Raw genomic sequence first — 27,130 nt, 5'->3', positions numbered from 1 at the left:
GGGTTGAGATGGTAAGAGGAAGAGAAGTAGAAAAAAGCCTCTTCTTTTTTATATCACTATTATACATTTGTTGTCACGAATGTCGATGGGCCCAGGGTACCACTCTTAGCAGAAAGCTGTGCTCATCATGAGATGAGGTGTAACAATTTTATTACTGAAGGGGACTTTAAATTTATTTTTACAGATAAGAAAACCAAGACCGTATGAGGCATGGATTCCTGTTTGTAAAAATGTCTCTTTAGTCAAAGACTGTAATCAAAGTAAGTAAAAGTCTTTCAGAGCAAACGATCAGCAGATAGAGGTCTTCCATGCTCTTGGGCATCTGGTGTCATTCCTCTGGTTCCTCATAGTCTCTACCTTCTGCCTCTCGCATACCTACTGCCCAAGTCTGACTGGAGGCACCACTTAGGCAGACTAGCTCGATTTTCCTGGATTTCCCATTAGAACTCTTTCCTAGCGTTCTTTAAGACCTGTCTGCCTAGCCCTCTCTCTTGGAAGGCTCTATCAAAGCCTATTCCAGGGCCACTCTACCTACTCAGATGGCATTTCTGCGGAGGCCTCAAGCACTACCTCATTCCCCAGTGCCCACTCTCTATTTGCATTTTTCTGTTACTTTCTCTCTCAAAGAAAACATATCTATCTCATTCCATAGTAGGAAGCTGAGCTAGTTTTAGCTTCCCCCACAGGACTGTGAGCTGTTGTGGACAGGAGTCATGTTCTCATTGCCTCGATTTTCCCAGGGGCTGGCACATAGCAGACACTCAATAACTGCTAGCTACACAAAAAAGCCAGATCTCTAACTTGGGAACTGACAGGATGCATTTTAAATTTTCCAAGCAAAAATTTAACAAAACTAAAGTGCTGGTTTGTTCCACATCCAAAAAAAAGTAAAACAAGGAAGAACTGAGATGATTTAGCTTCAGTAGAATGCAGAGGAGTGACACGGTAGCTTCACACGGTGTTAACAAAAAACACACGGTGTTAAAAAAGTAAGAGCTGGCCACCTGTGTGTCACCATTAGCGACAGAACAGAGGAAGTGGATGTATTCCCATGTTAAACATCAGCAAACATTCTTTGATAATGAAGGTTATGAGAAAGGAAGCAAGGCCCCGAAGAAGGATGAACTCCAGTCCTTGGAGGTTTCCGAGAACAGACAGACACTCCCACAAGCTTGCTGTGGGTTTTAGGTGGGATTCTGGCCAAACAATGGGCTCCAACACATGAGCTCTTGAGGTGATTTGCAGTCTACTGTCTTTGTACAAGGAGTCAAGAGTTTCCACCTACTAAAATTTCTACTATTCCATAAAAGTATAAAAACTAGCATCAAGAAGGAGTAGGGACAGAATGGTACCAAGGGTCTAAACACCCAGAGAAACAGAGACCCACATTATGCAAACCGCTCCTGTCCCAACTTGGATGAAACTAGAAAATGCTTCAAACATCACCATAGGGTGTCATATCATAACTCCAAAGACCCTGGTCTGTTTCCGCAACTCTAATTTAAAAATCTACCTGGTTTCGAAACCTCAGAAGAAAGTAAGATCAGATCCGTTGCTGATTTAAAATCATTTCTTGACATAAGAATTTTGATTACAGTGCATTAAAAATAAAGAACATAAGTGACTGAAAGAGTGGATAGTACAAAAAATTGGGGGGACACTTACTGAAGTCCATGGCATGTTGACAATGCAACAAATGAAGCAGGGTTTCCTCGGACACGGCCCTGGTAGTAGCAATGTTCTCCTCCCTGGAAACAGAAACCGAGAGCATAAGCCTCCACCATCGCCAGGAGCATCACCCACGTCATTCCTCAGGTTCCAGTGCACACCACACCTCCATGTCTAAAGCTCTGCAGAATATTTCGTTATTCAGATTAGTGCTATCAGACCTCTTCTAACAGAATTATTCATAAACACTCCAAGTGAGCCAACTCCAAATCAAAAGATGAAGAAATAAAAGTTGACTTAACTTGCCTTTTATGTAGGTGATGATAGAAAGAGCAAAGAAATAGATAGTGAAATACATCTGTGGCTCCTGCATGAGGATCGGTTGAATCATCTATCTCCCCAGTCATGAGAAACTCAACCTAGAGCACCAGCAAGATGATGCTCTTCCACATACAGCTAAGTAAAAATGACTATAAATCATTCCAGAGTCACTAAATTAAACTGACAGAGGAAAATACCTATTTTTATAGTGTTTATAGCAAAACTTGACAAATTTATACTATTTTGTTCTCCAATCATGAATGGCTTTCCCAGGAAGCTGTCTGGGGTTTGAAATTCCAAACTTTCCTCTAGCAGCTGGTTACATTAACTAAAATCCCATGAGACTCATTTCTTTGGATTAAACGTTCCTGGAAAAGGTAATAGGATAAATCCTCTGCCATCTCAGGGTGGTGCCTCAGTCTTCAAATATCTGCCACTCAGAGCATAGTCTAGAAACCAGCAGCACTAACACCCCCAGGAGCTGGTTAGAAATGCAGTTTCAAACTCCAGCCCCAACCTACCTACTTATTATAATCGGCATTTTAACAAGGCCCCTGTTGATCCATATGCACATTAAAATTTGAGAACCATTGTTCTAAACGGCCTCTTCCATTCCCCCACTAATCTCCTATTTCTTCAGAAGCTGAAAGCTGCTACTTCAACTGATCCACTGAGATGTGAAAGAATGAAATCAAGGACTTGAAGAATGGATGGTTTAAAGGGGCAAATGCTACCTGCCTTATAGTCTGACTTTAGGACTAATCCTACCTCAAATATTCAGTACTTGACAAGTAGAGGGGAGAGAACAGAAAGACACAGGATGTAACAAGCCTGAAGACATTTTCTGCACTGGAATCCCAAGGAAGGCAGCTGGGCCTGTAACTTCTGCTTCTCGTGAGATAATCCTACAGGATCTGGGGGACCTCAGCTGCAGTGAGGGGGCAGAGAATAGGCACTCGAGCTAGTCTGCCTAATCCTGTGACATCACCAAATCTCCAAAGGAGTCACTGAGCATCATGAACTGGGGAATGCAGTTGGATTTGATGGACGGTAAGAACAGGGGGGTACTTCACCTATAAGCCTGGCAGGGGGTATAACCCAATAGGCCACAGACTGTATTTCTGTCCTAGGAAATACAGACAGACACCAACTTTCTGCATAGGGCTGGTTTGGTGTAGATGCTAACTGCATGAGCTATCACCTCCTTCATTTACTGGCTGTGTGACCTCAGGCAAGTTACAGGCCATCTGGCAAATGGGGGCAACAATTTCAGAGGGGTGTTCAGACCATTAAAGAGGTAAAATGCAGAAAGGGCTTAGAATAATGCTTGCCACTTAGTAAGCACTTAATAAATGCTTGTTACTGTTATAATTACTGTGTGTCAATTATTCAATGTGCATACACAATCACCTTAAATCCCTACATCAATCCTATAAAGAAATATTGCTCCCTCTGTTCTACATAGGAGGTCACAACCTTAAGAGTGAAGGTTGTCCACCTGGGAAATTGCGAAGTAGAGATGCAAACTTTATGTGAATGTGTAAATGCAAGCCCTGTGTCATTTCCACTACACTACTTATGAGTTGGGCCTAGAACCTGCAGGGTGTCTAGTGAAAATCTAACCTTTCCCCCAGGCTGCTTCTTTAGGGGTTTTGTTTGTTTTAATTTATTTTTTGAGTAGAGCTAGGAGTAAATTTAACAGAGTTTAAAATATCTCCTGTTGTGAATTATCCATAACATTAGATTGTAAATTAGAACTCACTTTGTTTCAAAAGACCTTGTTTTCCTGGAAACATCTAATTGGACCAACAACACTCTAGCTTTCTACTCAACAGACAAGAGGGGCCAAGAGTCAATGGGGTCACCTGGATAGAGAGATAATTCTATCTAAAAATGTTTCCCTCTATTGGATAGTTACTAAATAACCCCATCAGATCTCTTTCTGAAGTCTAAGACTGTAGTGAACAGCAGATATAAAGATAGTAGAAACAGGTGGCTCAGTTGGTTGAGCATCCAGCTCTTAGTTTCTGCTCATGTCATGATCTCACAGTTTGTGGGTTCGAGCCTCGTGTCAGGCTCTTTGCCAACAATGCAGGGCCTGCTTGGAGTTCTCTGTCTCCCTCTCTCTCTACCCCTCCCCTGTGCTCTCTCTCTCTCTCTCTCTCTCAAAATAAAAAAAAAAAAAAAAAAAAACTTAAAAAAAAAGCAGAAACAAAAAAGATAATCACAAGAATTATGGTATCAAATTAGGGAACAATGGAAGTTGACAAGTCACTGTACGTGGGGAAAATATGTCAGAGGGAAAGGCACATAAGAAATCTTTTATAAACTACTAAAGTTTTCTTTAAAATGCCAACTCTGGAAACATGTTATAGTAAATCATAAAAAAAAAAAAAGAATTCATGTTTTAAAACAATCTTCCAATATACTGGGACTAAATAGATGATTAGATAATGGAAAACAATCTTTCACTAATTTCTGATTCTGAAAAATAGGAGTCAATCCAAAAACAGCATATGATTGAGACCCATCTGCACAAAAGCCTAACACTGCAAATGAAGCGAAGAGCTCAATATGGTTGACTCATTATCAAATGTTTCCATGACACTTCAAGAGAAGCACAAACAACAGGGGGTAAAATCTCTTCAGTTGGGCTATTTACAATTCCTATCCTGAGGCTCTTCACTGATGGTACATGCAATTCTTCTAAATACTGATGAGAATTAATTTCTGTGTTGTGATTTTTTAAGGGATTATTAACCAGATAGCAATAGTTATTAAAATAAGAACTAAAGCAATGAAGTTTTACATTGAAATTATTAATTTATTATTAAAATAAATAAAATAAGTATTGCTTCTCAGCCTTTTGGGTAAGATCAAGTGTAAAATACATAAAATAAATTTAATAGATTTTGAGTTTTTATGTAACTTTTTATTCAGTATTTTTTTTTTGTTTACCCAGTATTTAAAAATTAAAACATGCTTACAGAAAAATTCTAAGAATTCAGGAGGTACATGACAAAGAGTAAAAAAAATATCTCCTTCATAAACACTGTCCAGGCTATAGATGACTCCTAAAAAGTAAGCATGTTTGGCAGATTTTGTGTGCTGTATCAAGAATGGTCTGTATGGTATATTTAAGGAAATACCTAAATACACAGATATCTATTTCAGTGCACAAATGGGTTGTACACTGGGCACACTGTTCTGCCACTTAATTTTTTTCCTTTAAGGTAACCTCGACATCTTTGTATATCAATATCTCATTCTTCCAGTGATGGCATAATATTCCATTAGAGGGGTGAACCATGATTTATTTAAATAGTCCTGTACTAACAGACATTTAGATTATCTCCATATTTGTTTGTCGTCATAAACAACATTGCAAACATCCTTTAACATATTTTGTGCAATTCTGTCACTATGTCTGTAGAACACATTACTAGATGTGGATCTGGCAGGTCAAAAAATATGTGCATTTTAAATTTAAAAAAATACTTTAAGAAGCAAATAAAATTGTGTATCTTTGCACTTATATCTTAAAAGAGGCACTCCATTTGAAAATAATACACTTGTATCCTAAAAGAGGCACTCCATTTGAAAATAAAAACAGTATACTGCAAAAAAGATGACTCCTTAAGCCAACTTTCTCGAGTATTATCAATTATAAAAGTTCTCCATATCTTCATACAAGTTTCTTGAGGAACCAGATGCTTTATGAAAGTAGGTATTATAAATAATAATCTAAGACAGATGTAGGAAAAGAAAAAAAGCCAGCAGCACATCCTAATAGAGTTCGGCTCTTTATCCAACTGCCAGTCAGAGCTTTATTCCTTAAAGTCTCTTTTGTTCCAGAAATAAATCCACTGTCATTGAAACTTTCTTCGTACTCCTTGATTTAGTAACACAATCATAACAGTACAGATGTTTATTTTTAGCTAATTAAATAGTTATAGCTAAAAAAAATTACCCACCTCTATAAAAATGAACTGTATGATAGCTCCATTGGTTTACTTCCCCCTGGACAACAGGCTTATTGTAATTTTTATTCTAAGGAAGTCAAAATAATCACTTACTTGCAATATTCAAAGACAAACCACATTTTTATTAAATAGCCAGAAAGATCTCAAAACAGAAACAGTTTATTATAAATATGATAAACTGAAAGCACTAAGGAAGTTACACAGACTGGGTTACAAAACTATAAAAATCCAATAAAGGGAACCAATTGGAGCGCAGCACCAAGGCCACAGTCATTTGCCCTCCATTCAGACCCTCAAAGGAAATTCTGCAACTTTCATCAGTTCCAAGAGGAGTGGAGCCAGAGTTACCTCCTCTAAAGAGCCTTCTCTGAATCCCTCCTCTTCACAAATTACTCTTCCTAAACCTCTTCGAATTTTCATATATTTTCAGGTCTGTACTCCACCTCATTACTATGTCCCCCACTAGACCATGGTGTCTATGTTTATATCTCCAAGTGTGCTGTTAGAAAACTGTGAATCTCAAGTTTCCTCATCAATAAAATGGGGATAATATCTACCCACACTGATTCACAGACATATGCGAAGGATTCCAGGAGATAACAAATTAAAGTCCACTGTAAACTGCTATATAAATAGGTGAGAGGTGCAGTCGGGGAATATTTACTCAATGAAAGATTCTATCATGCCCCTTGAGCTAGGATTCTGTTAATTTATTGTCAAGACGAACAATTCAGGGCATTGATTAATAGGAATACACCAGAACAGTGGTTCTAAATCTTGGCTGCATATCAGAATCACCTGGGGAGGTTTTAAAATCCCATTGGGGTGCCTGGGTGGCTGAGTTAAGCGACTGATTCATGGCTCAGGCCATGATCTCCTGGTACCTGAGTTTGAGCCCTGAACCACATTCTGTGCTGACAGGGCAGAGCCTGGAACCTGCTTTGGATTCTTTGTCTCCTTCTCTTTGCCCCTCCCCGCCCCCCCCCCCCTTCACTCTGACTCTGTCTCTCTCTTTCTCTCTCTCTCTCTCTCAAAAATAAATAAACATTAAAAAAAAATTTTTAGAGGCATCTGGGTGGCTCAGTCGGTTAACCGTGTGACTTCAGCTCAGGTCATGATTTTATGGTCTGTGAGTTCGAGCCCCGCATCAGGGTCTGTGCTGACAGGGCAGAGCCTGGAGCCTGCTTTGGATTCTGTGTCTCCCCCTCTTTCTACCCCTCCCCTGCTCATGCTCTGTCTCTCTCTAAAAAATAAACAAACATTAAAAAAAATTTTTTTAGTCCCAATGCCCAGGCCATACTCCAAATCAATTAAGCCATAATCTCTGGAGACAGGGCCCAGGCATCAGCAACTTTATAAATGTTCTCAGTGATTCAATGAAGCTGCAGTGGTTGAGAAGCCCTGCACTGGAGAACAGTTGCTCAGGAGCAGTGGTTCCCAAAACTATTCCCCAAAGCAAAGCCTCACTGTGATAGGCTTTGTGAACCAAATGATTCCCAGGCCTTTCCTCAGACCTACTGAAGCAGAACGTCCAAGGAGGTAGGGCTCTAGGTTTTTTAGAATTGCAAAAAGTTCCCCAGGTGGTTTTGAATATTGTATTTGGAATTACTAACCTAAAAATACTCAACCCAATAGGAAATCATCCCCAGGTAGGCACATGGGTGGCTCAGTCAGCTGAGCATCCAACTCATGGTTTCAGCTCAGGTCATGATCTCATGGTTCACAGGTTTGAGCCCTAAGTCAGGCTTCATGCTGACGGTGTGCAGCCTACTTGAAATTCTCCCTCTCTCTCTCTCTCTCTCTCTGCCCCAACCTCCCCACCACCCAGCTCACACTCTACTCCTGCTCTCTCAAAACAAACTTAAAAAAAGCAGTTTCCATCACAATAACATGTACTTGTTAGAAATACAAGTTCCTGGGGCCCCTGGGTGGCTTAGTCATTTGGGCGTCTGACTCTTGATTTTGGCTCAGGTCATGATCTCATGATTCCTGGGTTCGAACTGCACATCAGGCTCTGCAATGACAGCGTGGAGCCTGCTTAGGATTCTTCCTTTCTTTCTCTCTGTCCCTCCCCGACTCATGCTGTCTCTCTCTCACATGAAATAAATGAATGAATGAATGAATGAATGAATGAAAGAGAAAGAAAGAAAGAAAGAAAGAAAGAGAAAGAAAGAAAGAAAGAAAGAAAGAAAGAAAGAAAGAAAGAAAAAGAAAGAAAGGAAGAAAGAAAGGAAGAAAGAAAGAAAGAAATTCTCAGCCTCACCCTAGACTTAATCCAATCCGACGGTCTGGGGATGTTTTTGCCAACCCGCCAGCTGACTTCAATGCACTCTAGACTTTGAGAACAACTGCTTTACACCACACCTGTCCTCAGAGCCCCTCACTGCAGAGCTCCCTGAAATCGTACACTAGTTCCTCAGCAGATTCTTAATGAAGCAGAAAGGACGTAAACAGCCACAGCTCTTCTCCACTCCTTTTCCTGTTTTCCCCAGAGCAGCTGGCTTTATAAGAAATAATATGGAAGGTTAAAGGTGAGCCAAGAATATGTGAGAGTTCTACTGTGGACAGAGTCATGAAAAGCAGCACTACTTTTTGTAGGTGAGGTGCTGGTAAGTAGGATGCTTTGGCCTGCATTACAAAACCCAGAGTGATCAATTGTCCTGGTTAGATTAAGATCAAAGGGGCCTCACAGGATGCAAGTTATTCAGTGCTACATCCATGAAAACCACAGGAAAATAAAGATGATGTGGTCACCATAAAAGGGACATGGCCAGTGGAGACACTACCAGATCAAATTGTCAACCTGGAAACCCTTGTGTTCCTGCTCTGCTCCCTGGGTCATAGCCCTCTCCCTGTCCATAGGTACCAGTTCCAGGACCAGCCTTCTGCCTTGCAGATCAGGGCTTATTCCAGTCATCCTTGTCTATGGGTGAGATCTCTGCTCACTCTAGCACAGTGGTTCTGAGCCCTGGACATACATTAATATCACAGGGGAAGCTTTTAAAACAATACCAAGCCTCACTTCATACCAGTTATATTAGAATCTCTACAGGTGGGACCTGGCATTTTTAAAATCTATCCAGATGATTCCAATATGCTGCCATGGTTGAGAAGCTATGCTCTGGCCAATACCCCTTTGCAAGAACTGAAGCCCTGCTGTTGAACTTTACTGTATACTAGATTCCTCCCAGGCATGTGCACTCCCCAGACTTCTGTTTGTGGCCACGCTGCTGAAATCTATTCCACCAGGTGCTTGCCTACAATAACCTATTTCCAATTTCCTCTTGAGTAGTATCAACATGAGGAACCCACCCTTTTCTTACCTTTACCCTCCCTCCCAATGGTGACAAATGGTGCTTTCAGTCATTATTCAGTCAGGAGTATACCACATCTCCCTAGTGCCATCTGCATCAAGGAAATTCCTAGAAAAGCAAAATCTTATTATGTTGGAGAGGATCTACCAACCCACCTGGATTAAAATTCATAATTTGGGATTACAAAGAATCAGAGCAGATTCGCAGAAATGACATAGGCTAAACACCTCTTCAGGTACAAAGTATAAGAGTATTTGATTCTACAGGCTCTCAAAGAAAAGTGTAGAGAAAGATAATCTCATCTAATTTTACAGTAAGTTAAAAATTAAAGAACACTACCACATGGTGGTTCCCAAATGCCAATAATCCATGGTTCTATACTAATGCAGGTCAAAATCTCTACCAGTTCATGCCAAAATGAGAAAAATAATTACAATGTTGTCAGTTTTTCATAAAGCTAAATGTACTTAATTTTTATATAACTTCCCGTTGTTTTGAGATTAGTCCATTCCTTCCCTTTGATTATTAAACTTAAGCATTTTTAAATTTTTTAAAAAATCTTTATTTTCAGGGTAATTTTAGACACAAAAAAGTTGCAAAGATGGTGCACAGAGTTCTAGAATACCTAATCACCCAGTTTCTCCCACGGTTAACATCTTACATTACCTGAGTACATTTGTAAAAACTAAGAAATTGACCTCAGTACATTACTATTTAATAGACTTTGAGCACTGAGATTTTACCAGTGTTTCCACTAATTTCCTCTTTCTGTTCCAGGATCCCTAGCCCAGGGTACTATACTGCATTAGTTGTCATACTCATTTTCTGTGAATTGGTGACAATAGCAAATAGAATTTAATATGAAAGGTTGTTTCCTATACAGTGAAAATTAAAAGACTGGCAATCCTATAATGATCTCCATAATTTGTTTTGTTAGTTTGCTGGGCTATGAAATATAACTCTAGGATGAATAGTATAAGTGAATACTTCCTAGGCTTTAACTTCACTCACACTATAAGTTTTCAAAAGATTTTTTTAACACCCTTATGTAATCAGCTTAATTTAGGTGACTGGTTAAAAATATATTTTTTAAAATAACCCATGGACATAAATTCCAGGGGCGCCTGGGTGGCTCAGTCGGTTAAGCGGCCGACTTCGGCTCAGGTCATGATCTCACGGTCTGTGAGTTCGAGCCCCGCATCGGGCTCTGTGCTGACAGCTCAGAGCCCGGAGCCCGTTTCAGATTCTGTGTCTCCCTCTCTCTCTGACCCTCCCCTGTTCATGCTCTGTCTCTGTCTCAAAAATAAATAAACGTTAAAAAAATTTTTTTAAATAACCCATGGAAACAAATTCTAAAAGATTAGTCAATAACACTTTGCTATAATAAAAATCTAGGACCCTTTGTTTTCTGTGATTGTTCTGGACTATCCTTTCAAGGATGTTCATATAATGGACGGCCTTGAAAGATAGAGATATCTCCCTCTAGAGCAAAAAGCTAAACATGTTTACTTCCTATTTTTTTTTATATTTACTTATTTTTGAGAGACAGAGAAAGACAGAGCGTGAGCAAGGGAGGGGCAGAGAGAGAGAGAGAGACAGAATCAAAAGCAGGCTCCAGGCTCTGAGCTGTCAGAACAGAGCCCGACACAGGGCTCAAACCCACGAACTGTGAGATCATGACCTGAGCTGAAGTCGGACACTTAACTGATTGAGCCACCCAGGTGCCCCTGCTTCCTATTATAAAAGATCTAGGTTTCCTAAATTCAGAATTTCTCTCTAGTAACATGACACACCATGTGTGCAGGTGTCACCCAGTCCCTCTGTTAGCCCCTGGGAATTAAGGCTCAAGACACAAATAAAAGAAAATGTTGATGTTCCGGCTATTGCTATTGCTATGAGATATAAAGTCCTTTGTCTCTGACCCGGGATCTCCTCTCTTTTGCTAACACAGATGAAATTGCAGCAGGCTAACTTGTTAAACTGAAAGTAGGATAAAATCTCAGACCTTCAGAGTTCTGGAAATTGGGATTTCCATCTTTCTCTGAAGGTTAGGAGATTTGCTAACAGTGAGCCTTAGTCCCATACTTCCATCTTCCTGTAGGACAAAAATCAGCTGAAGATGAAAAAGGCACACATTGCCCATTTTATCACAGCTAGCCACTCTCTCATTTATACTACTGGTTGATACCTTTGGATATTTGTGCTTGCCACCCTATTCCATGGTATGGTTATCTAAGCAGCAACCAAATTACAGGCTTACTCCAACCTAATGGTTGGAGCTAATGGGTCATTCAAAATTTGTGCACTGTTTTAATATTCACTGATAAGCACTAGGATTTTGCAGCAACATCATTAATCAAAAAACATTTTAAAAACTAATAGATAAATCTAGCTGGCAAAAAAAGAGAATTATTTCATTTAAAGATTACATGGTTCCTGTTAAAGAACCATGTAATGGTTCTCTTTAACATGGTTCCATGTTAAAGAGAAAAAGATGTATATTATTGTAGCAAAAGTTACTACAAGAAAGGAAAAAAGAGAACTAGAAAGTCACTGGATATAAATAAAGGTGATAAGGAAAGAGTCTTATTGGAAGGTAGTGAACATCACAGAAAATGAGGGCCATAACTTTCTTACGAGCTCTCAGGTTTAAAAAAAAAAAAATCCCACTAGGGACCTAGTGAACTTAAAATCTATTTTTATCGTTGTGCAGGAGTCTTTCCTTATACTGATTTCCCCTGGGTAATGTCAGTTAAGGAAAATAAAGTATGAAAACTATGATAAGTTCCCAGGAGTTCCAGCTCACAAGTACCCTAAGTGAACAATTGGTAGTCTTTTGCGATGCAATGCATTTCCAAAATGTACAGACTTAGTTCTTTCTCCTCTTGGATATTGGTCCAGGCACCTCCAGCACATATTCTAAATGTTTTTACATTAGTTATGATCAAAATGCCTTCTGTATTAGTTTCCCAGGTTGGCCATAACAAATTACCAAATTACCTGGGTGACTTAAAATGGAAATGTATACTCTCACAGCACTGGAGGCTAGGAGTCTGAAATCAAGGTGTTAGCAGAGCCATGCTCCTTCTGAAGACCCTTGGAAAGAATCCCCCTTGTTTCTCCCTAAGTTCCTGTGGTTGCCAAGAATCCTCTATGTTCCCTGACTCGTACACACATCCTCCAGCCTCTGCGTTGTCTTCACATTGTGTTTTCCTTGTGTGTTTATGTCTCTAAGTTTCCCTCTTTTTTTTTTTAATTTATTTAAGTTTTTATTTATTTATTTTTAAGAGAGAGAAAGCACAAGGGCGGGGGGGGGGGGGCAGAGACAGAGGGAGAGAGAGAGAATCCCAAGCAGGCTCTGCACTCTCAGCCCAGAGACTGATGTGGGTCTCGAACCCACAAACTGAACCTGAACTGAAGTCCAAGACTTAACAGATTGAGCCACCCAGGGGCCCCTAAACTTCCCTCTTATAAGGACACCAGCAATGTGATTATGGACCTCTTTGTAATTTGATTATAATCTGAAAAGATCCTATTTGAGAAAAAAGGTCACATTCACAGATAACAGGCACATGAATTTTGAAGGTACACTCACTATTCAACACAGTACAACTTCTCATCAAGTGAATGTTTAGATTTCTAAATCCAGGGATTTTGCTTCTAAGAAGATTGGCTCAATGGAATAAACTGGAGGCGTCCAGCTTCATTCATTTAATAAGATTAAAATGTATCCTAATTACCTCTAGCCAGCCATTCTAGTTTCCCATAACTTCATTTAAAAATGCTCGCCATTATTTTTACACAAATAATATGGTAAATCTGACCTTCAGTTCCCTTATTAAGTCAAACAGAGCTTCCCAAATTGCTTATTTTTAACCAGAAAATAGGCAAGAGAAATTATTTTTCAGCTGTCAGGTAATTATGACACTCATCAATATAACAATGTCTTCTTAGACTGCTAAAAAAATATTCAGTTCCCACAAAGTGCTCCTCTGCAACAAATTACTGTAATACAGACAGGGTACTTATCAGGTACTGTGAGATGCACTTCTAAATTGGGAGAATGGAAAATCAATGTGGACCACATACAGTGACTATATAATTACAAACTCATGAAATTATAACTCTTTCCAGGAAATTATTACATCATTGTATCTTTTTAAAATAACAGAAGTTTAAATCAATTGCTCTATATGAATTTTTTAGCATAAGAGATGTATATTATCTAAAACTTTATTCTGTAGTTGATGTCTGAACATTAACATTGAGAAATATAACTGATTAGGAGATAGTTCTGCAAAAAGAAAGCATATGTGGCATCCCTAAAATGAAGAAAAAGATTATGTTACATCTGAAAAGAAGACTTTTGTTGTTGTTTTCTTGTCCTTTTTCTCCCCCCCCCCCCCTAAGAAAAATGAGGGTCTGGGGTAAGGAGAAAAAGGACTTTTTTCCCTCACTTCTACCATGAATTTATCCTCCTTTATTTTCATTTCCATTCTATCATTCTCCCTCTACTCCTTTTCTGAAGAAGTAAGGATAAGCAGCATCCTTTTTCCCTCTTATACCTTGAGTCTCAAACACTTGAGCTCAAGAACTCAACACCAGCATTCAGCATTCCCTCCCTGGATGATTGTGAATTAGCTCAGGGAGGATTTAAATGCACATACAAAAAACTGACTTTGTAAGGAGGAACTTCTTAAGCAATGTCCTTCAGAGAGACAAACTGGTATATTTAAGGCTGTATCTGATGAAAAGTGAAATTAAGTTTGGAAAAGTAAGTGTTGTTGTTTTTTGTTTTTCCCCCAGCAACTGTTTCTGTGGACACAGGTTGGTCATTTGCCATGTTTTTGTTGCTTATTTTCTTGTAAAATGAAAGTGGGAGTTGAATTACATGGTATCTATGATTTGTAATCTATTTTTTATTATTGTTTTTTGTTTGTTTTTGTAATTTACTTTTAAAAAATCAAAGATTACCAACTTTTTTCTTTTAAATACCAGGCCAACTTCCAAAAATTCAGTATCTTATATACAGCACTTAGCATAAAGCAATAAAATTGAAAAACAATAACATAAGATTTGGAAATGTTTTTAATGTTTAATACAAAATTTTTAAACAATTTAAAAATTGTTTCTAAAATCTAAATAATTTCTGAGTCAACTGAAGGTTGATGGGTGTGGGGGCTGGGGGTGTGGGGAAATGAGTGATGGGCATTGAGGGCACTTGTTGGGATGAGCACTGGGTGATGTATGTAAGTGATAAATCACAGGAATCTACCACTGAAGCCAAGACTACACTGTATGTTAGCTAACTTGAGAATAAATTAAAAATAAAAATAATAAATAAATAAATAAATAAATAATTTGTGAGTCATATAAAAGTCATGGTATAGGGGCACCTGGGTGGCTCAGTCAGTTAAGCATTCCAACTCTTAATTTCGGCTCAAGTCATGATCTATGCATTTGTGAGATTGAGCCTCACCTCGGGCTCTGCACTGACCGTGCAGAGACTGCTTGGTATTATCTCTCTACCTCTCTCTCTCTGCCCCTCCCCTGCTTGTGTGTGCTCTCTCTTTAAATAAGTAAATAAATACATTTTTTTAAAAAGTCATGGTTATAAATTACGGAAAAAATGTATATGGACAACAAAAAAATGTAGGTATCAGAACTTCATGAATACTGCTAAAATAGTACTTAAGAGTAAATTTTACATTCCTAGATGCTTACAGAAAATAGGATTGATAATGAATCAGCTAAACATTTAACTCAATGAGTTATGAAAAGAACAAAGAGAAGTGCTTTTAAAGTAAAAGCAGTAAACATTAATAACAAAAGTAAAGCTGATTCTTTGAAAAAATGTTTTAAAAAAAGTTTCAGGATTGATCAAGTAAAAGAGTAAAAGCATAAACAAATGGAAATAAAATAGGAGACACAACAATATAGAATTCAATTTTAAAAACCTTGAGAAGATTTGAAACAAATATAGCAAAATACTAACATGTTAAGTGTATACATGGATATGTTATAATATATGCAATTTTTAATGTTTTAAGTATTTCAAAATTATAGGAATTTATATCACAGGTCAGCTGCTGATAGCTTATGATTTTCAATTTAAAATTGACTTAGAAGTGGCTCTAAAATACTTTGGAAAGGAAACACGTGTGGATGTGAGCCTCAGCACAGGTGACGAACTTAGCACTAGGTGAACAGATGTGAGGCTCACAATCTGGTTCTTGGTATTCCTGTTTATAGTTACTGCATCCTTTTATGGCAGGGGGAGAAACAGGATCTCTCACACCTGTCCAAACTGGACTTCGCCCCACACAGTGTTGGGTGAATAGGAGCAACTACCCTATTTCCTAACGATGGGCTTAATTCATTCACTTATTTTTTTTGTTCAACAGATATTTATTGTCTTCTAGGCACACAACATGCTGAAGGCTAGGTACACACTACAAGTTTCCACATGAACTTACTCTTGGAGTAACTTCTCACGGAATGTACAGTCTAGAGGCACAGATGATTGTTTTATTGTGAAGCAGAGTGTGAAGGATAGCTTTTGTTGATACGGCAGTGCCTCCTGTGCCCTGAGTAGGATCAGAAACCGGCAGGAAGAATGGGCAGAAGCCACCAAAGGCCTAGCTAGAAATTCTTTACAAACTGTCACTCTACCTTAATAATAATATCAAAACTGATATTTATGGAGCACTTTCTCTACCCAAAGCTCTGGGCTACATGTTTGTCTTACTCATTTCATAGACGAGGAAAATGAACAAAGAAGGAATAAGGACTGTCCAAGGTCCTACAAATACAAACTGGCAGAGTCAGGATATGAATCTAAATTCATAGACTAATTCTTGAACTAAATTCAAGACTGTCTAGCCTTAATGATACTGTCAGTCTTTAAGCTTTACTGCTTCCAAACTACAGACCTGTTCTGGACTTCGAAACAAAAGAAGTGCTTAATTATATCTGTTAACACTACTCAAGAAAAATTGAAAAAAAAATTGTTTTTTAATCAGAAAAGGAGCATGAAAAAGCTCAAGAAGATAGCGCTTACTCTGCACAAAAATCTAATTGCCATGTGGAATGTCTACTGACCCCACTCAGAATTACCAAAGCCACTATTCTGCTTTCCAGAGACAGTTAAAAGTACTCTTCCAGATTTTCGAGAATATTGAGAAAAGAGAAAAATCAATGTGTAAACCCAAAGGCAGGATTGGTCCAATTCTTGTAGGTCATACCTGATTTCTTTGAGTTGAGGCTCTGGTCACAGATCATACTCCTGCTTTGATCCCATCCCTTCTTGTACCACCTCCTGCTCTATCCACTCTCTCTGGTTTCTTTCAGTTTCTCTAAGGCACCAAGATCCTGCATCAGGGCCTCTGGATCCTTACACATGCTAATTTCACTGCCTGCAAAGCTGTTCCTCTCGCTTTTTACCTGCCTGTTACTTATTTTTCAAACTTCAGAATTCATATCATTTCCTTAAGGAAGGCTTTCCTAACCAAGCAGACTAGATGAGGTCTCCCATAAAATGCTTTCGGGACGTGGACTTAATTCCCTTTACAGCACTTTCATAACTGCCATTTGAAAAGCTCTTTTGGTAGTTATTTTCATTATGCCTGTCATCCCCACTGAACTGTAAGTGTTGAGAGAGAGAAGTGTATCATACTATTCATAGCTACATCCCTAAGCTGATGGCAAGCACTCAATATATATCTATTGAAAGAAGGAGAAGTGAGAACACAAACAGGGTATCTGAGAATTTAGGTTTTTTCCCACTGTCATAAATCTCTAATGTCACCTTTCATAGTTCCTTAAACTCCACATGGGTAAGTTTTCAGAAGTTTCCCATAGGGATAATCAGGTCCACTTGGATCTACCTCCCATTCTAACTCTTACATGCAACAAAAAGGCTGTTATGATAAAACATCAAAAGGAGCCCTGATCAATTACCCCTCCAAAATGGCTCATACCACTCAAAGCTAAGGTACTTATTCTCTGGTCATTATTACCTGTTCTTATTTTTACAGTGGCCACTTATTCACTGGAAAATAAGCATTTTTTATAAATGAGTAAGAAAATAACACTAGGACAACACAGGGAATAATCTATGATTTTTTTTTTTGCTTCAAACCAGTTTCAAACTTGTCAAAAACATTTCCACAACTTCCTGTTCAACCATAATTACTCTAGTAATTGTTCACTCTAAATTCAAAAAAAAATGCAACAGTAGATTTATATAAGACATTATATAATGAAAAATTAACTCTATGATTAGAGTTAGAAGGAACAACATTCTATTACAAAATAGTTAATTGGTTCTAAACATAGAAATACCATTAGTTAGTGCTACTTTTAATTTTAACTTACGGCTGAACATGTCTTTTTAAGTTTATGGATAACACTTTGAATATTAACAGATGAAATAATTATTTAGGGACTTAATTGGAAAAAATATTACACTAGAAAGAAAAGAAATAGGACTTTCTACTCAAACTGGTTACAAACAGAGCTTTGAAATAGAACTCACACTGATACCAGCTGTCACTTTTCATTTCTCCCTGCTCCTAGCCCTAAGATACCTGACCTGTATAAACTGGTAATGGGCCAATATATTTTCTTCAGGCTACAAAGTTAAGACTACTTGCAATCTTAACAATGCCATTAAGGTAGCTGATGCATTATACATGATGATGGACCTACAGCAACCCTGCTTTAGTCCCAAGGGAAAGGAAAATTTACTTAATCCCCAAAGAATTTCTTCCTATAATGCAAAGAGAACCAAATCGTGAAATGTGAGACCTTCCTGAAACCACACTGATTACAAGATGGCAGAGGAGCATATGTCTGCATAAGCTTGCCAAGGGAAAAATGCACACACTGTCCAGCTCATCAAAAGAATACTAAAATAGAGACTAGCTGTGGCTAAAAAATAAAGTTAGGAAACATACCCAGAATAAATATCACATGTAAGGAAGAAACAAACACTTTAGAATTTTTAAATTAAATTTGTGTAGTTCTTTAACTCTTCCGGGGGGGGGGGGGGGTGCACACACATGGGGAAAGAAAAGGGAATGGGTATTTTGAAGCAGGCTGGCAGAAATATAATCAAATATCTTCTAGTCTCTTGGCACGATGATGATATGTTTCGGCTTAGTTACTCTTGTCCATAGAACTTCACATTTCCTCCAGATGCAAATAAATTTACACATAGGCATAAGATGGGCATAAGAACCCAGCCATGTGTTTGCCATGTGCAAGACAGTAACATATTTCAAAGGGTTATAATTTAGCAGCCTTGGCAAATTCCTATACTGAATGGTAGTCTAACCTCTATGGAGAACAAAGAATAGTTAAAAATAAATCTCAAGAGAATGGGGCACCTGGTTTGCTCAGTAGGTTATGCATCTGACTTTGGCTCAAGTCACGATCTCATGGCTCTTGAGTTTGAGCCCCGTGTCGGGCTCCGTGCTGACAGCTCAGAGCCAGGAAACTACTTTGGATTCTGTGTCTCCCTCTCTCTCTGTTCCTCCCTCACTCACGCTCTGTCTCTTAAAAATGAATAAACACTAAAAAAAATTGTTTTTAATAAGTAAATAAACCCCAAGGGAAAATGGCTAAAAAAACAGGGCTTCCTTAGAAGACATTTGGTTTTCTTTAGAATAGAAATTTTATATTTAGAATAATTGAAATTCACCTAAACCAAATGATTACATCTTCACTATATGGCTTACTAAAACAAGTGCCAATGGAGAGTTAATTGCAAATGGTAAACTGAAGTGTTATAACTTAAATATTTGTATTCTGATTCCTCTGTTATTATTTGTTTCCATACAGAAAGTAGACTATAGTGGAAAATAGTAGGAATTCTGGCACCAGACTACTTGGATTTAAATTCTTGGGCAAGTTAGTTATTAAACTTTCTGTGTCTTTGTTTCTTCGCTGCAAAATGAGGATAACAATGGTACTATTGGAGGATACATAACTTAGCGTATGTGAAATTTTTATTAGACTAGTATCCAGCACATAGTTAGTACCACACCACCATCTGCTATCTCTTCAACTGCCACCAGTACTTCTAATCTTATTATTCCTCAGTCCAGTTACCAGTATTGATCCCATCAGAATATCAGTATGATTCAAAGAGGTACAGATCGCATAAAACAAAAAATCCCTGATGGTAAAATGAGCATCCATGGGGTAATAATTATTCATTTGCAAAAATGCAGAATTTTGAGAATGATATAAAACAGAAGCACAGCTAGGGATTTTATTTTTCAATTCCATTAAGGTGAGTACAGTTAGCTGGAAAGAACATGCTACCAATAGCCTTAAGGAAGCAAAATGAGTTTGGCTTTTAAGGAGAATTGGTTAACTCTTGCAAGCAGCTAACATTAAAACCACTGGCAGCAGTAATTTGCCATGAAGAAAGATTGAGTCCTGCAGATAGCAATGAACACATAGACTTTATACAGGAAAGCAACACATGGTAATTATCAATCAACAAAGCCAGCTGACTAGGATTCACAAACACTAGCCATCAAATAGATGGCTTTTCCAGCTATACTTTTGTTCACAATTTAAAATACTTATATGAGGATATATGGTTCTTGCACTAGTAACAGGGAAAATTAAGGAGTCGTCATTTCAATATAATTCACTATTTGAAGATTAAAATATTTAAAAATGAGCAACAGCTCAACTCTGGACCAGAAGCACAAGGTTTCCCTGTGCTGTCTCTAGTTGCAGTTACAGAATCATTTCTAAACCAGGAGATCCTAGAATTGAATACCACTACCAGCCCCCATTATTATTCAATTCAATAACTTCTTATTAAATTGCTGGAAGATTAACCTTACTTATATACATATTTTGCAGAAAGTCTAGATCTCATTCTTGGAGGATTCTTATATCCTCAGGTTTAAAAAAAATTAGCTATGTCAGCAGTTATAGGCTAGTGAAATCATTAAATATAATAAAATACATCTGGTAACTAAATATTCATGCATAACAAAAATATGTAGACCAATAATTCTTTAAAAGTCATTCAGGTTTTACTACTAGTCAGACTGATGTTACATCATGGCTAAACTGTCTCAGACAACGGAGAAGAAATTTCTTAAAGTCATCTAATTTTAAAAATCACATATTTGTGGGTTGCCTGGGTGCTCAGTCGGCTGAGTGTGCAACTCTTGTGGTTGGCTCAGGTCGTGCTCTCACGGTCGTGAGATCAAGCCCCATGTGGGACTGCACTGAGCATGGAGCCTGCTTAGGATTCTCTCTCTTCCTCTCTCTACCCTGACCCCATCCTGCTTGCATGCACATGTGCTCTCTCTCTTTCTCTCTCTCTCAAAATAAATTAAAAAAAATTTTTTAATTGTGTATTTGTGGTGAACTTGGTTTTTATTTTATTTTATTATTTTTTAAAAAATTTTAAGTTTATTTTGAGACAGAGAGCAAGCAGGGGAGGGACAGAGAGAGGACGAAAAGAGGATCTGAAACAGGCTCTGTGATGATAGCAGACAGCCCAATGTGGGGCTCAAACTCATGAAGTGTGAGATCATGAACTGAGCCGAAATCAAGAGTTGGATGCTTAACTGACTAAGCCACCCAGGCACCCCTGAACTTGGTGTTCATTAGTGTAAAAAGTTATCACGTCTATATATATGACATATGAAAATCTCCCCCCTGGTAAAGAGAACCTGTGTCAGGTACCTGCACAACCTGTAACACCTGTCCCTGAAATTGACCTTCATCCTGTACCTAGGGTTTTGCTCACAGAGTTTTGACTCAGTGGTGAAAAGTCCTTAGCCTAAATCTCCCAGAAAATCTAGCAACAAGAACATAAATACAGATTCTGACATATGGGTAGCTGCATCTGCCAAACATACTATCAATGCTTCACTAAATTGTTTGTAATAATTTTAATCAACTCTATTTACACACACTTGGTTAAAAAAACAAAAACAAAAAAAACCTCCCTAACAGACAAAATTGAGACCAAAAACCACTTCAGTTTATAGTAAGTGAACTGTATCTTAATAGAACTGTTTTTTTAAAAATAATCCCAGTTACCATGGCAGCAGGAACCCCCCAAAGGACCAACTAAGGGTCTTTGATTGATAGTCTGCCCCTCGGCCATCCTTAAAATGCACATCACCGAGTTACTTTACTAGATAAAGGCCTTCTCCATTTCCACAGAGCCAGGGGAAATGCCTGAACCTTGTATTTGAAATTAAAGGTGATACAACTAAGAGCTTACATGAAAACTTCTATAAATAGATCCATTAAAAAAAAAATCCTCTCTAAAAGCATCTTCCCAGATCATGTGACTTAATTACCGTCTAGGTAACTAAGTATTACTCCCTTATCCAAGAAGCTCCGAAAAAGCTACTGTAGTGAGAATTCAAGATAGAAAGCATGTCCCTCAAATGTGAAGGAAAGTTGTAAACAGACACATTTTGGAAGGGAAATGCTGTTGTTGAGTTGTCCTCCTAAAAAAACAAAAACAAAAATGGAAAACAACATTGTAAAAAGCTTTTGTGTAGATCACTTGGCAACAGTGGCTGTTGCTTGCATTTCATGTCAAAGACAGCCTCAAAACAAAGAGATCACCTAAAAGCTACTTGAAAAAAACACAAGTCTCCATTTCAGAAGATTCATCACTGAAGCAATGGTATAGAGGGCCCTGTACTAATGCATGCAGCAAAATTTACTGCACATCCAAACCTGGTTTTCCTTTTCTTCTTAATCGCTTACTCTTTCTTCTTCCTTCTATAGAAAGAACCAGGATCCTGAACAGTAATGCAGTTTTGAGAATCAATAAGGAAACTTGATACTCAGAATAAGCAAAAACAGATTAACCCCTTTGTTCATCTTTTCTGCTGCAATAAATATATATAGTGACACTTTGGCAGTTAAATAGCAATTTTTGTGTTCCCATGGCCAAAAAATAAATAGTTCAAGCATTTACGCACTACTCAATTGCATGCAATGAATTCAAGAAAAATCTCTCTCATAAAAGGATATGTTAAGCTTTTGTCATTAAAATAAAAAGTAGAAGCAGAATGCAGCCACTGAACTATAATCTATATTTTAAGTAGACTAAATCCTGCTACTAATGACAAACTGAGAACATTTTTTACTTAAGAAAGCAGTCCGCAATATTTTATAGCAACACATAATTATTTGGGGGGGTAGTTTTTTGCAAACAAAACAAGTTAAAAGATATCTTAAGAAACATTTATTTAATACATTATAGGCTTTTTAAACTATTCAAGTGTCGAACATTATGTTCATTGTGGAGAAATCAGAAAATGAAACATGAGAAAGCTTGAAAATAATTCAAAATAACCAGGAATTTTTTATGGATACCATTCAGGCTTAAAGGAACTACAAAGTTAGCATAAGCCAGGAAGGTATATGTTGCCCTGATGGTCATCACATTTAATATTTTCTAAGTGATCTCTTAAAGCTATTCTCCACTAGAAGCTTTTTTCCTATCTTTGACACATTCATTGTGGAAAACAAAAAGATTAAAGGCAGGATTAAAAAACAAGTTAATCTCTTCTTTATGAAAGAAGAATGAGCTAGAAATTGACTTATAAAAATGAGTGCAAAAGGAATCTAGAGATTCTGCCTGTAGCACAGGTATCTGCTGGTAGATGGTACCACTCTATGCTGTTAATCTTTCATGGAGCTTCAACCCCAGGGAGCTAAGATGATGTGAACAGCAGGAGAAAAACTATGGTAGAAAAACTCAGGCTTTCTCCTTGCCTCTATATAAACTTTACTGATATTCTATTTCCAGAAGTAACATTAGCCATTTCAATTTTCTTAGAAAGTATTTTATTTATTTTTAAAATTTTCTTTTAAAGAAAAAGGGAGAAAGAGCAGGGCAGAGGGGCAGAGGGAAAGAGAGAGAATCCCAAAGAAGCTCCACGCTAAGTGCAGAGTTCAACACAGGGCTTGATCCTGCAACTCGGGGATCATGACCTGAGCTGAAATCAAGAGTCTGACACTCAACCAACTAAGGCCCTCCTTAGGAAGTATTTTTAATGAGAATTACACCATCATTCTTTTACAGTAAAAGGTTTCCTCAAGTCACAATAACCTTTCCTGCCCTCAGGTAAACACTTTTTCCTCTGGCACCTGCACCCCAACACACAGCAATTCCTTTACCCATTTGTATACTCAACCTTGACCCACACTCCTCTGCTTTCTTACTATCTTTTTACTGCCACTATGGGTATTAACTGAGACAATGATCCTTGAGTGCCCTCAATTCAATTAAATGATGGACAGTAACCAGTTGATTGACAAAGTCAAGGCTGTATAATGAGCATTCTGTACACAGCCATTAGGATCCTGATCCAAAGACAAGCTGGGAGTGCTCATATACAGTAGATTAGAAATAATTTGAGCTAATTAGATACTTAGCAGCTATTACTTTTGCTTATAAGACATCAAAAAATCTAACCAAAAAAAATATTGTTATAACAAATGATACTGATGACTGGTCATGGTCTTTCATAGGTAATAAATACAATAAATCATATCTCTACCAAGATAACTATTCTTTTTCACCCAAAGGAAATCTGCCCCATTCCACATCTATATATATTCTTGATAGATATAAAGAATTGAACCATTCCTTTCCTGATGATCCAAAATTCCTACTATGGTGATTTTCCTGAGATGTGATAAGTAAAACAGGCTTTGTACTAGATGTGTCTTTACCATATGTTGCACAAGGCAAATGACATAACTGAAAAACTACCCTAACACACAACCAAATTTGAGAGAAATACCTAAAAGGTCTTTGAGTAGACCACCACTTCAGGTTAAGGATAAGACTATAAAGGAGTCATTAGGTACCTCCAAAATGAATTAGGTATGTATAAAATCAGTCCAAATTAAATACATTTCAGTTTTCATGGCTATCCTCTCTTACATAATACAGAATATATGGTAGATAATATGGTGTAAGAGTTAGCTCGGGAGTTAAATAACCTAGATTTCAATTGTGGCTCTACTACTTTTCACTGTGTTGATTTCAGCAAGTTACATAACCTCTATATACCTCAGTTTCCTGTCAAGTGTCATAATAATCATATTTATAATCACAGGTCATTTTGAACACCAAATACATAGAAGTTCATGTGCCTGTCACATCACAAGCAATAAATACAATGATTATTAGTATTATAACACTGATTAACCAGAGTCTATATAACTGGAAACCAATTAAGCTGATTATTGGCAGCTTTCAAGACAAAAAAGCTAGCTAACAATAAAACAGTGAGCTGCACAGTTTACACTCATTTGCTGCTGCTCATCAATCCTAATTTACTTTGTCTCAAGAATCTAGATCTACAGTTCTTCACAGTCAAAATGAAAAGATTTTGTTCCCAAGATACTCTGATCAGTTGAAGCTTACTGTTAAAATTCTTTTTAAATGTTTTTTATTTATTTTTGAGACAGAGAGAGGCAGAGCATGAGTGGGGGAAGGGCAGAGAGAGAGGGAGACAGAATCTGAAGCAGACTCCAGGCTCTGAGCCATCAGCACAGAGTCTGATGCAGGGCTCAAACCCACAAGCTGTGAGATCATGACCTGAGCTGAAGGAGGACCCTCAACCAACTGAGCCACCCAGGCGCCCCTTAAAATTCTTTTAAGAGTTCATATTAAACACATAAAAGTTCTCTCTAAGCTAAGGGGCAAATTTAGAATTTAATTTTTAAATGAAATGGAAATAAATTTAAGTGAAAGATGAGATTAATATGTCTTATTAAAGGTACAAAAATATTTTTTTTCTGCTTAAAGCCTTTATCTTTGTAACCTTTGAAGAAAGTTTTTTAAAAAACTTTAAAATCAGGATTCTGTATCTATCTGACCAGAATAAAACCACCTTTGACAAGGCATAGAATGTCTTTGCAGACAATACACATTACTATCTTAAGGAAAGATCACTGACACATATTTCATTTTACTCTAAATATAAAATTGCAGTCAACAGCAAAATCCAGACTGTGAGAAAACACACAAGATCAACAATGTATCTGTGGAAGAAACAAATTTGTTGTAAAAAGAGAAAGATATGGGGAAACCAATGGATTAAAAGAGACTTTTTAAAAATCATTTAGGGGCACCTGGGTGGCTCAGTCGGTTAAGCGGCCGACTTCGGCTCAGGTCACGATCTCACTGTCCGTGGGTTCGAGCCCCGCGTCGGACTCTGTGCTGACAGCTCAGAGCCTGGAGCCTGTTTCCGATTCTGTGTCTCCCTCTCTCTCTGCCCCTCCCCCGTTCATGCTCTGTCTCTCTCTGTCTCAAAAATAAATAAACGTTAAAAATAAAAATTAAAAAAAAAATCATTTAAAAAACTTAGGCAAAATTAAACTACAGGGATACATGCTTGGGTAATAAAACAATAAATAAAACCAGAAAAGTCGCAATAGTATTTACAAGTCTCTAAGTGGAGGCAGGAGGAGCTCAGCTTTGGGAAGTATCACACAGAAGAGCTGGTCAAGCTCCATTTCTTGAATTGAATAGTGGTTATGGAGTATTCACCTTAGTAATTTCTGTGCCAGTGTTATATATTAGAAAAAAAAAATGTTTGGAAAAAAAAGGTTTGAAAAATATAATCGCAATCTAAAAGATTTGCCAAAGTAGCTATTATGTACTTTTCCATGCAAATATATTCCTTTCCCACAGTCATACTCACACACTTAAATAAATGCATTGTACCTGAATCTCACAAATAAAGGTTCCATGATACGTGAGCAGTCATTTATCAGATTGATGTCTACTCATTGCTTAAATCTGGCATAAATGAATTTGGTTTTATGTCATCAAAAAAGTAGAGTTTTGGGGCACCCAGTTGGCTCAGTCGGTTGAGCATCCGACTTCGGCTCAGGTCATGATCTCGCAGTTTGTGGGTTCGAGCCCTGCATCAGGCTCTGTGCGGACAGCTTGGAGCCTGGAGCCTGCTTCGGATTCTGGGTCTCCCTCTCTCTCTGCCCCTTCCCCACTCATGCTCTGTCTCTTAAAAAATAAATAAAAACGTTTAAAAAGTTTTTTTAAAGAAGTAGAGTTTTGTCTTGATTTCATACCCTTCATTTATTTCACTTCCAAGAGCAAAGCCAATTTAAAAACAAAACCAAACCAAATAGAGCTCTTAGGAAAGGTGTTATGGGCTTAATTGTATTCCCCTGAAATTCTTATGTTGAAGTCCTAACTCCCTACTATTTCAGACTGTAAAGATAGTCTTCAAAGAAGTAATTAAGCTAAAATAAGGTTGTTAAGAGCAGGCCCTAATCCAACATGATGAATGTCCTTTTACGAAGAAGAAATTGGAGAACAGATATACACAGAGGAAAAATCACGTAAAGCCGTATGGAGAAGGCACCATCTACAAGCCTCAGAGGAAACCAACCCATTTGACACCTTGGTCTTGAACTTCCAGCCTCCAGAATTGTAAGAAAATACATTTCTGTTGTTTAAGCCACTCTGTGGTACTTTGTTATGGGAGCCTTAGCAAACTAGTACAGCACATAAGAAAAAAAATTTTTTGAAAAGGTAGTAGAAAGAAGAAAAAGAAATACAAAATGTTACAATTTTACAATTTTAGTTGACTCATAATGTACAGTGAAAAGAAAAGCTTAAGAAAATTCTGAGTCATTAGTAAAGAAAAGAGAACAGATTACGTTAAAAAAAAACACCCCAATGAGCTAAGCACAAAGGGCAAGACACGAGGGAACCAGCAGGAAAATAACTGGCTACTGACTGAATTGATGGGGCAGGATTCAGAGCTTTCAGTGTGGTTTCTGGAAAAAACCCAG

General features: G+C 37.8%; 1 protein-coding gene across 20 annotated transcripts in view; it reads right to left on the bottom strand.

Annotated features, from left to right (window-relative positions):
• Positions 1 to 27,130, bottom strand: part of ADAM22 (ADAM metallopeptidase domain 22) — a 236,042-nt gene that overhangs the window by 85,259 nt on the left and 123,653 nt on the right. For all 20 annotated transcript variants that reach the window (XM_060632418.3, XM_060632400.3, XM_081795026.1 and 17 more), the window contains exon 5: positions 1,666 to 1,748. In XM_060632418.3, the coding sequence (XP_060488401.1) occupies positions 1,666 to 1,748 (83 nt within the window). The remainder of the gene's footprint in view (positions 1 to 1,665; positions 1,749 to 27,130) is intronic.

The sequence above is a fragment of the Panthera onca genome, chromosome A2, assembly GCF_046562875.1.
Source record: "Panthera onca isolate mPanOnc1 chromosome A2, mPanOnc1 haplotype 2, whole genome shotgun sequence".
Taxonomy (NCBI): Eukaryota; Metazoa; Chordata; class Mammalia; order Carnivora; family Felidae; genus Panthera; species Panthera onca.
Note: the sequence above shows the minus strand (reverse complement) of the source record. Positions and strands in the feature narration are given on the sequence as shown.